General features: G+C 40.4%; 1 protein-coding gene across 2 annotated transcripts in view; it reads right to left on the minus strand.

The window, feature by feature from the left end:
* The window catches only part of clmpa (CXADR like membrane protein a), a 116,954-nt gene extending 103,724 nt beyond the window's left edge, over positions 1-13,230 (minus strand). Inside the window, exons 1-2 of one of the 2 annotated variants that reach the window (XM_080214501.1) lie at positions 13,176-13,230; positions 12,484-12,620 (exon numbers count right to left, since the gene is read on the minus strand). In XM_080214501.1, the coding sequence (XP_080070627.1) occupies positions 12,484-12,520 (37 nt within the window). In that variant the 5' untranslated portion in view covers positions 12,521-12,620; positions 13,176-13,230. Of the gene's footprint in view, positions 1-12,483; positions 12,772-13,175 lie in introns of those variants that run through there. The other variant, XM_080214500.1, reaches the window with a different exon arrangement.
* Positions 13,231-14,224: the final 994 nt, after the last annotated feature.

A 14,224-nucleotide genomic window follows, 5' to 3' on the forward strand; every position in this document is an offset into this window, starting at 1 on the left:
GAGTAGACTACTGATAGTCTGTTTCTACGGCAGATAGGTTCATGTGTTACCAGGCCAGATGGTGTCATCTATGGTTCCAGAGTAGATGTCAGCTGCTGCCTTGATACCTCATGCAATTTAGAAGAGATGAAAGGGGTAAAACTTGGTTATGCACAATAAAATTATTGGATTATTAAATAAATGAATTGACAAAGGATGTTGAGAGATAGCAAAGATCTTCACATATGGAGCAGCAAAGACATTGGCAGTATGGACCTCATCTGATATTATTTCTCCAGTTGATTTTTATCTACTTTTGCTTGACTTTCCTCCCAAATTCTACATAAATAATCATATTGCAGCATTCCTTTTATGTTTTCTTTTTATAAACTTCCTTGATTGATTGTTCATGTGCATAACATTGCTGGAATGTTAACAAGCATAACTATAATCTCAAAACAGGAACTATTTACAGTTAAGGGTCACTAAGTGTGGAAATGTGTTTCTAATCGACTAAATGCAGCAGAACAGGAATTATGGTTCAGTCTGGTATTTCAACATTATATTGGCCCATTCACATAATGGGAGAGGGGTGGATTCTCCCAATCCGCTGCACCGATAAAGCAGCACAGTGGGCTGGGAGACTCAGAGGTTGTTTCACGGGCTTCCCGCTGGATGTCACAGTCTCTGCGAATCTCCGAGCGCTGGATGTCCGGTGCCATAAGCTCTGTGCCAGAAATCAGCGCAGAACTATTTAAATTATGTAAATGCTCATTATAATACAATTTCCATCTTATTAGCAGGACTGAAGTCTCCAGGCCCACTAGCGTCTTCCTCCCCGCAGACCTGACAGGAGTGTTTCACTCCAGTGGGTTTATATATTAGCTCCCCACTTGAGGGGAGCCGGCAGCCCAGCCCCACGGAAGTGAAGGGGGAGGGGACATTGAGGGCACCCCCAGGAGGCTGGGAGTGAGGGGGGTTCTCCCTGGGCATTGCCAGTTGGGCAGTGCCAGCCTGAGCCTCCTGGCACTGCCAAGGGGCACCTTGGCATTGCCCACTAGGCATCAGACAGCATCGAGGGGATGGAGCTTAATAGGAACGGCGCCTAATGGGGACATGCCTCTGGGTGTGCGATCGGTGGGGATGAATGTTTCCTGCCACTCTGCACTTGGCGGAGTCACGGGGCTAGCCAGTGATCAAACTGGCCAGCAAATGGGAGGCCAGCAGTGCGGGCTACTGCCCATGTGCCAAGCTCGGTGCTGACAGCACAACGCATGCACAGTGGCCCACTCAGCGCTAAGCTGCCAGCCTTTCCAGCAGGAGTAGGCTTCACCCACTGACTTTCAGCGTGACTTACGCTACTGCACTCTGTGATGCGCACAATGTGGGAGATTCATTTTGAAACTCCCACTAAAAAAAAACCAGCACGATTTATTCCAATTTTTATGACACTTAGGATTTTTTTGGAAGAATCGCCCCCATGGTTTTTCTCTCTACTACTTCAGTAAGGTAGCCTTTAATCACAAGTTTAATCTAGGGTAGCATGGACAGTAGAAATCACAAAACAAACTTACAAAAAAACAGTAAGATTTCAGCAACATTTTCAGAAAGGGTAATGAAATAACCCTCATGTTATTATGCAACACACAACATATCTGTTCAATATCTCACAGACATCCATTGGTAACTGAATGGCAAAGTGTTTCAGAACATTGTTGTAGGAGTAGAGGAAGAGGAGTTTAGGCCAGTTAGACCCAAAAGCCAGTTCTGCCACTTAGTTAGATCATTGCTGATCTGTGACTTAAATCCATATACCCGATTTTGTCCCAAGCATCTTTAAACCCTTGGTTAACAAAAATCTGTGAACCTCATTTTTAAAATTGACAATGGACCTAGCATCAATTCTAGGTTCCTGAAAGAAACTTTTGAACATTTGCCTTCCTTTATTTGTAGAAGAAGCGCTTCCCAACTTCACTCACAAAAGGCCTGGCCACTCGGGCTTAAGCAATTTCCTCTAATCTGATACTCCCCAACTAGCAGAAATAGTTTCTCTCCATTTACCCCATTGGTTGCTCTCAATATTCAAAAACTTCAATTGAATCACCACTTAACCTTCTAAATTCTAGGAAAGCCATCATTATTCATGTGATTTCTTCTTATAATTTAATGATTGGAGCACTGTGATTCACCTCAGCAGGCTCTGGATTGTTTTTAAGCTCAAGAAAGGTATGAGCAGTTTATTTTCACTGGCAACTAATTAGAATTAGCGAGCGGCACAACACAGTGGCAGTGGTTAGCACTGCTGCCTCACTTGGGTTCGATTCCTCACTCAGGTCACTGTCTGTGTGATGCTTGCGCGTTCTCCTTACGTCTGCATGGGTTTCCTCCGGGTGCTCCAGTTTCCTCCCACTGTCCAAAGATGTGCTGGTTAAGTGGATTAGCTAGGTTACACTTTCCCTCCAAACAGACGCCAGAGTGTGGCGACCAGGGGATTTTCACAGTAACTTCGTTGCAGCATTAATGCAAGCCTCCTTTTGACTAATAAATAAACTTTTAAAAAACTTTAATGATAAATTCAAACCATTTCAATCTGATGCCACCAAAAATCATTTGTGAAAAAAGTACAGTGGAAAACTGTCCAAACATTTTACACATAATTAGCAGCTAGTCTGAGCTTTGAGACCTAAAAATGCAATTGTTCAGGAAATTTGTTTACAATTCTGTGTAAAAACTAGATGATAGTCCAAAATTCTTCACCTCTCTAACTAACAGTTTTTATGATCAATAAATGTTTAACTTGTTTGTGTCTAACATTTGTTGGATTTTTGTTCTCACAGGGGTGAATGTGTCAGAGCCAGAGATCAAACCCATTTTCCATTGGGTATTCTCAGGCCAGGAATTTCAGAGGACTATTTTATTTCTGGTCTATATGTAGAGTGCCCTCACAATGCGGGCTATATTCTCTAATTCAGTCAAGGTGCTTTTCATGGAATTGATTATGTAAAATGGGTGCGATTGATTCAGTTACTATTTTACATCATCCCCGCTACTTACTTCCTTCGACTTCAATTAAAGTTAGAGGAATATGAAGAGAAGAGAGACACTTGCACTTAAATGTGATGCATTATCATTTTCCGAAGAAGTCTCAAAATAGTTCTCAATCAATTAGTTTTTGATTGTGCTTACATGGGAACTGACTTTGCATTCAATTGGATCCCACTATGAAACAGGAGGTGAATACAATATCGGTGGAGCTAACTCAAAGTAATGTTGACCAGGACATGGCTATGATCTAAATATACTTTTGATGGATTCTTCTGGGCCGTAAATTTGTGGAGTTTTCAAGCAGACTTTCCTCTGTTATCAAACCTGCATCATTCAGAATTCTGTTGTAACATCCAAACCAGATTTTCATAGGAACGCTGGCATCAACAGTGGTTGCTGCATTCAAGCGCGTTTAACATGGGATAAATACTCAAGGAAGAATTGGGAAAGAGTGCTTAGATCATTGTGCTTGCAATGTTAAAATGACTAGGCATCTCAATAATCCAACTGCAAGTCATAAGTAACATGCTGTAAGATATAGAATAGTCTCTTCCATAGGTGAAACTTATTCAAGCAGGATGACTTATGGTTTTGTGTTTCATCCTTGAGACATCTTTGAAAACCACATTTGCTGATTCAGAAGAGATTACAGCTGTGGATTGTGAAGTAGAATGCATTTTTATATGTGGCATAGCGTCCCAGGATAGCCTACATTTCACATATCCTGTTTTTGTTATTTGTGTTTCCAAGTACACAGTGTACTAGATTAAAACAGCCAGTTAAGATGGTTTGTGGCGAAATACATCAAGAGCATTTTTTGGCTATCATCCACTGAATCAGCCAATGGTGTTAGCTGTGGCAAATAAATACTGTTAAACTCTAGCCTTGATTATGGATTCACTGGTTTGGAGCTATGCAAAATAGCCAGGTAACTAACTGACTGCTGGCCTGCTGCACACATACTGAACACACCCATGGGGTGATCCCACAAAATAGATTATGTTCAGGACTGGTTAACTTGCAAAAAGAAGAGAGAAGCAGGGATTGTCCAAATGAAAAACAATGATTTTATTTCAATCTCAGTGTCGGGGCTGTTGACTCAGCCAGCCTTTATTGCTCATCCTTGATTGCAACAGAAATGGCGTGACTGTATTGCTGTTCCTTCACGGTCTCTGGGTCAAAATTCCTCCCTAACAGCACTGTGGGTTTATCAATACCATGTGGACTGCAGCAGTTCTAGAAGGCAACTCACCACCACTTCTCAAGGGAAATTAGTGATGGGCAACAAATGCTGGCAAAGTCAACGACACCTACATTCCAAGAATGAATAAAAGAAAATTATAAGGTGGAGTAAAGGAAAATAGTTCACTTGAGTTGAAGAATACAATAGATGAAGTCAGAAAGCTTTGGGTTACACAAAACTGCAGTTAATAACAAACTCCACAAACATAACAAAACAAAAAATGCTGTCTGACAGTTGGAAGTTGAAAGAACCACAGCCAGATGTGCAGAATATTTATTGAGGAAAGAAATTACAGATAATTCATGAGACAGCTGACTGCTAGACATTAACTCAGCAAGTCGAGGGTAAAAGATATCATTTTAGAAAATCTGATTAATGTTTCTTTGTTTTCCAATGAATGAATTCTTCCGTATTTTACCATGGCACCTTTGAGCTTAAATGTAAACATATGGGCAAGTCAGGACAAATGCTCCAAAATTACCCTTCTGTCTTTATAATTATAAAATAATTTTCAGACTCTTAAGTGATTCATTTAAAAACATTGTACCTTCAATAAAAATAAAAATCTACTGAAGTAAGCAAAGATGAAAGCGAGGAGCATGTAAATACTTTTCTGTCTAGTCTCTGCTTTGAGCTCTCTCTTTCCTTTTACTTTTACAATACCCCATTATTGTCTGATATATATCAGGTTCAAGACCTCATAAATAGCATAATTTTGAACTCCAGATTACAGAAAATAAATCTATCATTTGAACAAACTTTGTCTTGCAAGTTAATCATAGAATCACTGCAGTGCAGAAGGAGGCCATTCGGCTCATCAAGTCTGCACTGACAATAATCCCAGCCAGACCTTATCCCTGTAACCCCATGTATTTACTCTGCTAATCACCCTGAAGAGGCAATTTAGCATGATGAATCCATCTAACCTGCACATCTTTAGACTGTGGGAGGAACCCGGAGCGCCCGGAACAAATCCATGCAAACACAGGGATAATCTGTAAACTCCAAATAGACAGTCACCCAAGGCTGTAATTGAAACCGGGTCTCTGGTACTGTGAGACAGCAGTGCTAACCACTGTGCTGCCTGTGTAATAACTGGCATGGAAGCCTTATTTCTATAAACACACTGTGTTTGGTCCTTCCAGTGCCCTCTCAAATCATTAAATCACCATTGAGATTAACCTACAGATTGACATGGTTGAAATTGCTGTCTGACAATGTGCAGAAACTGCTACATGAGATAAAAATGAGGAAGGTTGCCCTCTTTAGCACTGAAAAGATTATCCTGCTCATATGGCAGTGTATGGTGAAGCAAAGCATCAGAAAATTCTGCAGAGGCAAGTGACCTTGACCTATGTTGTCATTATGGTATAACCCAGCTGCATGTGTCCTTCTGGGTGACATGGTTGTACAACTAGTTCTATGCTCAGTTTGAGTAGTCGTGTTGGAATGATTGGTGGTATAAAGACAGGTATAGACAATTCACCATCTACTGATCTTGGTATTCCTCTATTTGTTCTGTATAATTTCTCTTTCATTCTTTATCACTTGAACCACAATCAGACTTTGCAAATCAACACCCATCACTAATTTGAACTTTACTAGGTGCTGGGTGCTAAATGTTCACTTAGCTGCACTGAAACTCCCTGAGTTGCTGAAAGTTTGTACTTTCATGACCAACCAGGCATTTTTTCGCTTTTTCATCAATTCCAGAATTCTAAACTAATGCCAATATATGTGATGGATGGGATGAGAAGTGGTGTTCTGCAGCACACATCTAGCTTGGAATCAGTAATATTTGGTTGATATACTGCTGGATGCAATAGATGGATAACCAACCACCTGCTCACAACCTTTGAGTTAGCCATAACATCCACACATACCATTTAATATTCTTCTCAAAATACCACTGAAACTTCAGCTTGGCTACAGGCATGTTAATGGGTGCTTTTTTAAATGTTTCCATTCAGAAGGGGTCACTGGAAAAGAAAGTAAAACGTGGTCATTTGGACCTAGACCGAGATAGCATCAGCGGCTCTGTAATGTGGCCAGCAATGTTATGAGAAGATTTCAGTTTTCTTTCATTACTTAAATGTTCAATATTTCAGGTTTATACGCTAACCAGTTACATCAAAAAAGTTACCCTTTAACAATTCAGGAATGTACCGATGTTTATTAAATCCAATTACCTCTTCCCAACGGGAAGGAAAGGGTCAGAGAAGGGATGGGGGTAAAATATTGGAGATGAACAAGCCTGACCTCAGTCTAATCACATTCCTTTCCACTGTAATATTTATAGCAGCTCCCCAAGCCCTTATTGAGGTTCACACCAAACACAGGCAGGAGACGGATGGCTTGCGTCAGTCCGATGATGCCATCAGCTGATTCCCCACCTCATCAACAATGGACTGCTGAGGACTGTTTCCATTGGTCTCCAGCTGGGCCCTCCGTCCTCAAAATTTCTGCTCTTGTCTTTTGGCCAGACAGTCAAGCTGACTAGTTGCCAGCTGCAAGTCTACACATTATTATTTAAAGAAATGACTGCCATTAATGTCAACAGGGTCTCTATGCTTTGTCCACTATACCTCATCCATTTCCCACTTTATAACAAGGTTAAAGTTTTCTAAAATAAAGCTGATAGATAATCCATTGTATGATGCATTCCAGTCATTCCATCTAATTAGAATATGTTGGCTCATATTTGGGAGGCACATCGTACACTTGACGTCATTTCCAGCAAAAAATTCCAGACTGGATGCTAGGAGTATTGCAGGAAAACCAGGTGAGTTGAGGGCAATGATTGACACATGGAAGCCATCACAGAGATATGGTTGAAGGAAGGACACAATCGGCAACTCAACATTGCAGGATATAGAATCTTTAGGCGAGACAGAAGAGGAGGTAAAAGAGGTGGAGGCACTGCATTATTAGTTAAGGAGTCAGTTACTGCAGTAAGAAAAGAGGATATCTTGGAGGGGACATCAAATGAAGTTTTGTGGGTAGACCTTAGGAATAAAAAAGGGGCAGCCACATTGTTAGGTATTCATTATAGGCCCCCAGATAGTCAGAGGAACATTGAGGAGCAAATACATGCTCAGATTGAGGAGGTGTGTAAAAATAATAACAATAGGGTTATCATATTAAGTGATTTTAACTTTCCCAATATTAACTGGGATATATATAGTGTTAAGGGTTTGAATGGAAAAGATTCTTGAAATGTTTACAAGAGAACTTTTTTAAAATCAATATATGGGGAGTCCAACAAGGGAGAGAGCTGTGTTGGTCTTGATTCTGAGGAATGAAGCCAGACAGGTGGTTGAGGTCATTTTAGTAATACTGATCACAACATGGTACAATTTAAGCTTGTTATGGACAAGGAAATAGACAAGCTACAAAAAAAGTTTTGGATTGGGGGAGAGCAGATTTCAGTATAAGGCAGGACCTGGCCAACATAGGCTGGGAACAGCTACTAATGGGAAAATCTAGAGAAGAGCGAGGGGGGCATTCAAAAAGCAACTGGGGAGGGTGCAAGCTCAGCATGTTCCCTCTAGGGTGATAAGGAGAAAAGCAAGCTCAGGGAACCATGGATGACCAAAGATATTCAGAATAAAGTGCAAAGGAAAATAAAGCTTTCAAAAAGTACAAGGGGAGCCAATCTGTGGAGGAATAGAAGGTATAGAAAGTGCAGGGTGGAGCTTAAGAAAGCAATTAGGAATGCAAAGAAGGAATATGAAAAAGTTCTGGCTGGTAAAAGTAGGGAAAATCCTAAGATATTCTACAAGCATATCAATGGGAACAGGATAATCAGGGAAAGAGTAGAGTCTGTTAGGACCAATGGGGCAATCTGTGAGTGGAGCCAGAGGACATTGGTAGAGTGTTGAATGAATACTTTACATCTGTCTTCAACCAAGAGAATGAGGATGATGGTACAGAATTCAGGGAGAGAGAAAAAGAGTTTCTAGTAATGGTAACTCCCAGGATACTAATGGTGTTTCTAAAGTAACAAAATTCAAAGGAGTAGCACTCCTCAATTTTTGATAGTTTAACTTCTTATAGTGCAGTCTAGGACCCATATTCTGCCATACAAAATCCTATAGCTTTTTATACAAGCAATCCATGCCCATAACATCCAGAAATTGAAACTGAACTGAAAAGTAGCAAGTATCACAAAGACCAACTTCACAAGAAGGAGCCAAACCATCTCCCCACAATGTTCAATGACATTACCATCGCCAAGTCCCTCAACATCAATTCTTCTGAAAATTTCCAATTACCAACAACTCAACTGAAGTAAACGTAAATGTTCAAGCTAATCTATGGTACATGGCTCACCTTTTTATTCCCCAAAGATTTTCCCCCACATACAAGATATAAAGTGGGAATGTGATGGAATATCACCCCTGCTTGATGAGCGCAGCTAGAGAAAAAGCTCAAGAGAACCAACGCTATCCAGGACAAAGATAACTACTTGATCTGAACTTGCCATGACTTCTTAAACAGTAGCTTCCAAGCTAGCAGGGCAAGAGTATGTGTAAACGTCCAGATTCTCACATCATCCTGACTTTGGTGTTTTTCGCTGTAACTTCATTATTGCTGGGTCGAAATCCAAGAGCTCCTTCTCTACAGCACAGTAAGATTGTCTTCATCACACAGACTGCAATAGTCCAAGAAGAAGACACACCACTACCACCTTCTAAACAGCAACTGGTTATGGGCAAATGATGCTGGTTTAATAGTACCCATATCCTGAGAATGCATTAATGAAAATAGAGCTGTATTCAGGATAACACTCCTGCTGGCCTTTGTGGGCTACCATTTCACATGTGGACTGATACAGTAAAGCACAGTTGCATGATCTCAGATGTCAACATCCTGACCTAATTTGCCACAGGTCCACCATACAATGATTGATGTTATATGATCACTTTTACATCTGTCACTCTGGGGGATCTAAAGACTGACTGGAGGTAAGAAGGATTAAGCTAACTTGGATTAGCTAACTTATTTTCTAATTATTTAAAAATAACAGAGAAAATATCCTGTATTAGTACTTTTAAATAACATTTTATCATTTCAAAATTGTTCTGCTTAATTTAACCAAAAGTACTAGCAATAAATTAGAAACACAGGCGATTTCATACACACCTTTTATTACTTTCTGGGATGTGTGTGTCACTGGCAAGGCCAGCATTTATTTCTGACCCTGAATTGTCCATGAGAATGATGATGAGCCACCTTCTTAAACAAACTCAGCGCACTTGGTGTCGGTTTGCATATAAGGGAGAGAGTTCCAGGATTTTGATTCAAAGAATAATGATTTAATTCCAAATAAAGATGGCAGGAATTGGAATGCAATTTACCATTTTCCCATGCACATACTGTCCTTGTTCTTCCAGGTCATAGAGATTACAGGTTTAAAATAAACTTTGGTAATTGCTGCAGTATATCTTGCAAATAATACACAGTTCAGCCACAGTCCGCCTGTGGCTGAGGGTGTGAATGCTTTAAATGGTGGACCAAGCAGGCTATTTTGTCCTGGATGGCGTTGAATTTCTTGAATGTTTTTGGAGCTGCATTCATGGATGCAAGTTAGGCATATTTCATCGTACTCCTGACTTGTGCTTTGTAGATGATGGACAGGTTTGGGAGAGTCAGGAGGCAAGCCACCCACCGCAGGATTTCCAAACTCTAACAGCTCTTTTAGTCTTAAAGTTTACATGGCCTGTTCAATTTCTGGTTTATGACCACCCTGCAGGATATTTGTGGGTCATTCAGCAACAGTTAGACCATCGAATATCAAAGGGCAATGGTTTATTCTCTCTTGTTGGAGATGGCCATTGTCTAAGTGGCATAAATGTTACTTGTCACTTATCAGCCCAAGTCTGAAAGTTTTACCAGGTTTTGCTACATTCAGACATGGACTGCTTAGTACCTGAGGAGTTGTAAATGGTACCTAATACTTCACAACTATCAGTGATCATCCCCACTTTAGACCATATGATGGAACAAAGATCATAGATGAAGCAGTTGAAGATTGGTGGGACTAGGACGTGATCCTGATTAACTCATGTAGCCATACCCTGAAGTTGAGATGATTGACTTCCAATAACTACAACCACCTTCTTTTGTGCTAAGAACAGCTCCAACCAGTGGAGCGTTTCCCCCTTATTCCCAATGATTTCAATTTTGCTCGAGTAATTGATGTCACATTTAGTCAAATGTTGCTTTGACATCAAGGGCAATCATGCATTTTACCAAATTTGGTAAAGAATTTAGTTTTAGTTAAAATTCTTCCCAACATAAAATGACCCTTAGTTCTAAATGTAAATAATTATTTGATCAAAGAAAGCAACATGAATGGAATACTCTAGAATGGATCCTATCTGGTATTCTAACATTTCACTTTTCTTTCGTACAGATGGGACCAAAGTTGTGGTTCATTTGAGAGGAAGAAGTAGACATTTGTAATTTCTTAATATATTTTGCTGGGATGTAAACTACATCACTTTTACAAAAGCTGCTTTGTGCATGAACAATGAACGCTCATGCTCATGATGATCCTTTTTCCATGTGTTAATGCATCAAAATCATTGATTTCAAAACCTTTGTCCTACTTTCGAAATCCCTGTATGATCTCACAAATCCTATTTCTCCAAATGGTCTTTAGACTCTGGCTCAAGTCTTATCCCCTGTTTCTGGCCTGTTATAGGTGTCCATTAGCACTTTGGAGTTCTCTTTCTGAAGTCCTTCATCTTGTCAAATCTCTCCTCATCTTCACAAGCCATATCAAAACCAATCTTTCATAACTCTTCTAATCCTGCTTTGTGGCTGTTCTCATCTGATCCTTCTTCCCACCCACTCACCAACCCTCTCAGCCCCTGGGATATTTTGACATGTTAAAGGTGAAATTTAAGTGTGGGTTGTTAGTGAGGTAACAATAGAAGGGCATGCTGTTTTATAGGTTTGATATTGATGCAAAGTCCAAAGTTTGTAGATGTATACATAGGCAATTCTCAAAAAGCACACAACATGATACTGAGTAAGTATTAAAATTACCAACAAAAAAATCTTCAGAAATGAAAAAAACATATCAGACAATAGAAGCAGAGAATACAGCAAGTTTTAAATTACGCTTTGTAATTATTCATAATGATGCAAAGCATGATGAAAAATTTAAAAAAAAACTTATTTGCAATGATTTTTGATGCTAGCTTACTTAGAATTAATACTGAGGAAATAACTTGATCCATCAAGAGCAAATTTATCCCTTTTTAAGACAACTTGGCATTCAGGTTTTAATACAAAGTGAACTTGTTTAGCTTCAAGGAACGCTGTTCTGAATGAGTATTTCAAAAAACAACAAAAACAGCAAATAGCTGATCTTGACATGGTTGACATGCTTTCAAGTCCCTTGGTCTCATAGGATGGTGCAGGGACAGCATGCAGGGTCAGGACAACTCAAAGTGCTGCAAACCGTCTCTCAAGTGGCTCACGCCCAAGTGCCACAGACTCACGCGCCAGGTCAAGGACTTGGTCTCGCTCCAGTTGCCTCACGACTGCAGAGGCCCTGAGGCTACACTAAGAGGCAGACCATCAAATACTCAATGACAAACAGTCGCTCATAGAACAGTCAAGTAGTATTAATCTTTCCTTCAACGTTCAACTGTTTTGTTTTTAAATAAACTTTATCTTCTTCTCTTTCATTAACCCAGACTGCTTTTTTAAAAAATCTTTGGTCTGGAAACTGTTAATCTAACAGCCACATCTGTTTCCAATATGGGTCGAGTTACATCTTTTGGAAACAAGGCTGCTTTTTACTTAGTCAATTGCACTGAAAAAAGTTTTAAACTGAGCTAAAAAGAGACTTTGAGACAATTATATACACAACAGCATCACCTAATTAATGTATATACGGCACATTGTCAGCAGCACAGCATAAGGTTTGGTTAATTTTCAAAAAAACGACAAAAGTTTCAGTAAACTAGAATTCCCTAAAAGAAGCCTATTTCACAAAGTAACTCAAACATTCTCTGAATATAAGACATTTGCTAAAGGTCTCCAAGTCTTCAGCAGCCTCACCCACATTAGTACAGTAACCACTAGATTTCAAAAACTAGACAGTGACAATCCCAAGAGTTTTATAAGAAGTTTTGCATATCAAATTTCTCATTTGGATTTAAGAGGCTGAATAAACAATGTTATTCCGAAACACTTACCAAGCAGCAGCACAAAAGTGAGAGAAGGCAAAATCATGGTGGCTTTAAAATATCGAAATTTATTCCACAACTTGAAAATCTTTCGTGCTGCTTTTCTCCGCCTCCTGAATTTGTGGGACTGGAATGCTGGGACAGACCTGCACACATTAAAACATCAGGAGTAGGAATGCCACTGAGGGATATTTACATCTTTCCGAGGCACAACAGTACAGCATGCTCCTGATCAACCCATTCAGTGTATTCCAACTGCCCAGATGTAAAACTGGAGTGTGCTGGGATCGCCTTTCCAGTGATTTGATGGTCCGTTACGTTGAGGGCTGATTGATTGGTTTCAGAGGAGTGAATGGAGAGGGCAGTGACCGCCCAGGATGACATTACACACGTTTTCCTCTCTGAAAGTTGCAGAGAGCAAGTCTAACCACAAGTCTGCAAAAAAGAAAAAGTATAGGGTGTTTTTCTTTTCCTCTCTGCCTGAGCTAGCATCACCAGTCAATGATTGCTGGCTGTAAGTGGCTCTTGTTGCCCCGATGCTGACTTCAAAATTCTAAACAAGGATTTTAACTTTACGTTTGAAGCAAACTGCTTTAGAAACGAAAAAAATCGTACCATCAAAGTTAGACTTTAAATCTAAAAGTAAATCGCATCCGTTTCTACAAACTAACAAAGTTTTACTTATAAAGGTTTTGTCTCACCATCATGTCCAGTGTCTGTAAATGATTATCCACCAGTGTTTTTCCTTTGTGTCATTAGAATATCAACGTCGCTGATATTTCCTCCGCTTAGCTATTTATCAACGTGAATGTTGCCAAAAAACATGGGAATTATTAAAATAAGATTGCCAATGCGGAAACTTAAACACCTGATACTGTGGAGTTAGTTATGGAGAATGCAAATCATAGTCTAACTTCCAGTGTTAAATCTTAATTTTAGCCCCCCACCCCTGTAACCTTTCAGTAATTACTTCTGGAAAATTAAAATCTGTTGTAATTACGCAGAAAGAGAAAAGGTTTCGGTAAATTGTTTCTCCCATCGTTTACACAACTTTGGGGGTGAGGCCAGTTAGATACCACAGGAATGGGCCGAATGTCCTCCCCGGTCAGTGCTACATGATTCTCCGACACTTCAACACTCATTGTCAGCCTAGGTGCATGTGGCGCCTTCATGACACCGCTTGTCCCGATAAATGGGTAGAGGTAGCGTTGGCTCTGCATTTAACACAACCTTTTGACATCGAGCAACATCTTGAGCCCACTCTCTCTGTCCATGGGAATGGCAGCAAGAGCTCAAACCACAGGGAGTTCAGAAGAGCATGATTCTCGCCAGCGAGATCGCATTTTCTGATTTTGAGCGAACCTTGCCTGAATTGATGTGGAACATGCCGGAGAAGGGCGTGAACTCTAATTTGAATACATCAGCATATTATTAGCGAGCAGTCTGTCCGGATATTGAATCCACACCAAATATATAGCTGGTGCTGGTGTGAGACATCACATTAACAGGTCTACAGAAGCAAGAAACTGGCACCATCGCCTCCTCCGAGGTGGATATCAGAAGAGACTACTCAGGCAGTCCAACACACAAGGGACACCAAGGAGAATGCTGTGGATGCACACAAGTGCAGTTGAGGGTCAGTGTGAAGGTCACAGTCGCGGTGGGGCGGGGTGGGGTGTGTAGGTAGGACAGGACGGGACGAGGGGGAGGTGCGGTCGCTCAGAGGCCTTAGCTTCCCTTCATATCAGGT

The sequence above is a fragment of the Carcharhinus amblyrhynchos genome, chromosome 29 (genome assembly GCF_965287045.1).
Source record: "Carcharhinus amblyrhynchos chromosome 29, sCarAmb.v2.hapA, whole genome shotgun sequence".
NCBI lineage: Eukaryota > Metazoa > Chordata > Chondrichthyes > Carcharhiniformes > Carcharhinidae > Carcharhinus > Carcharhinus amblyrhynchos.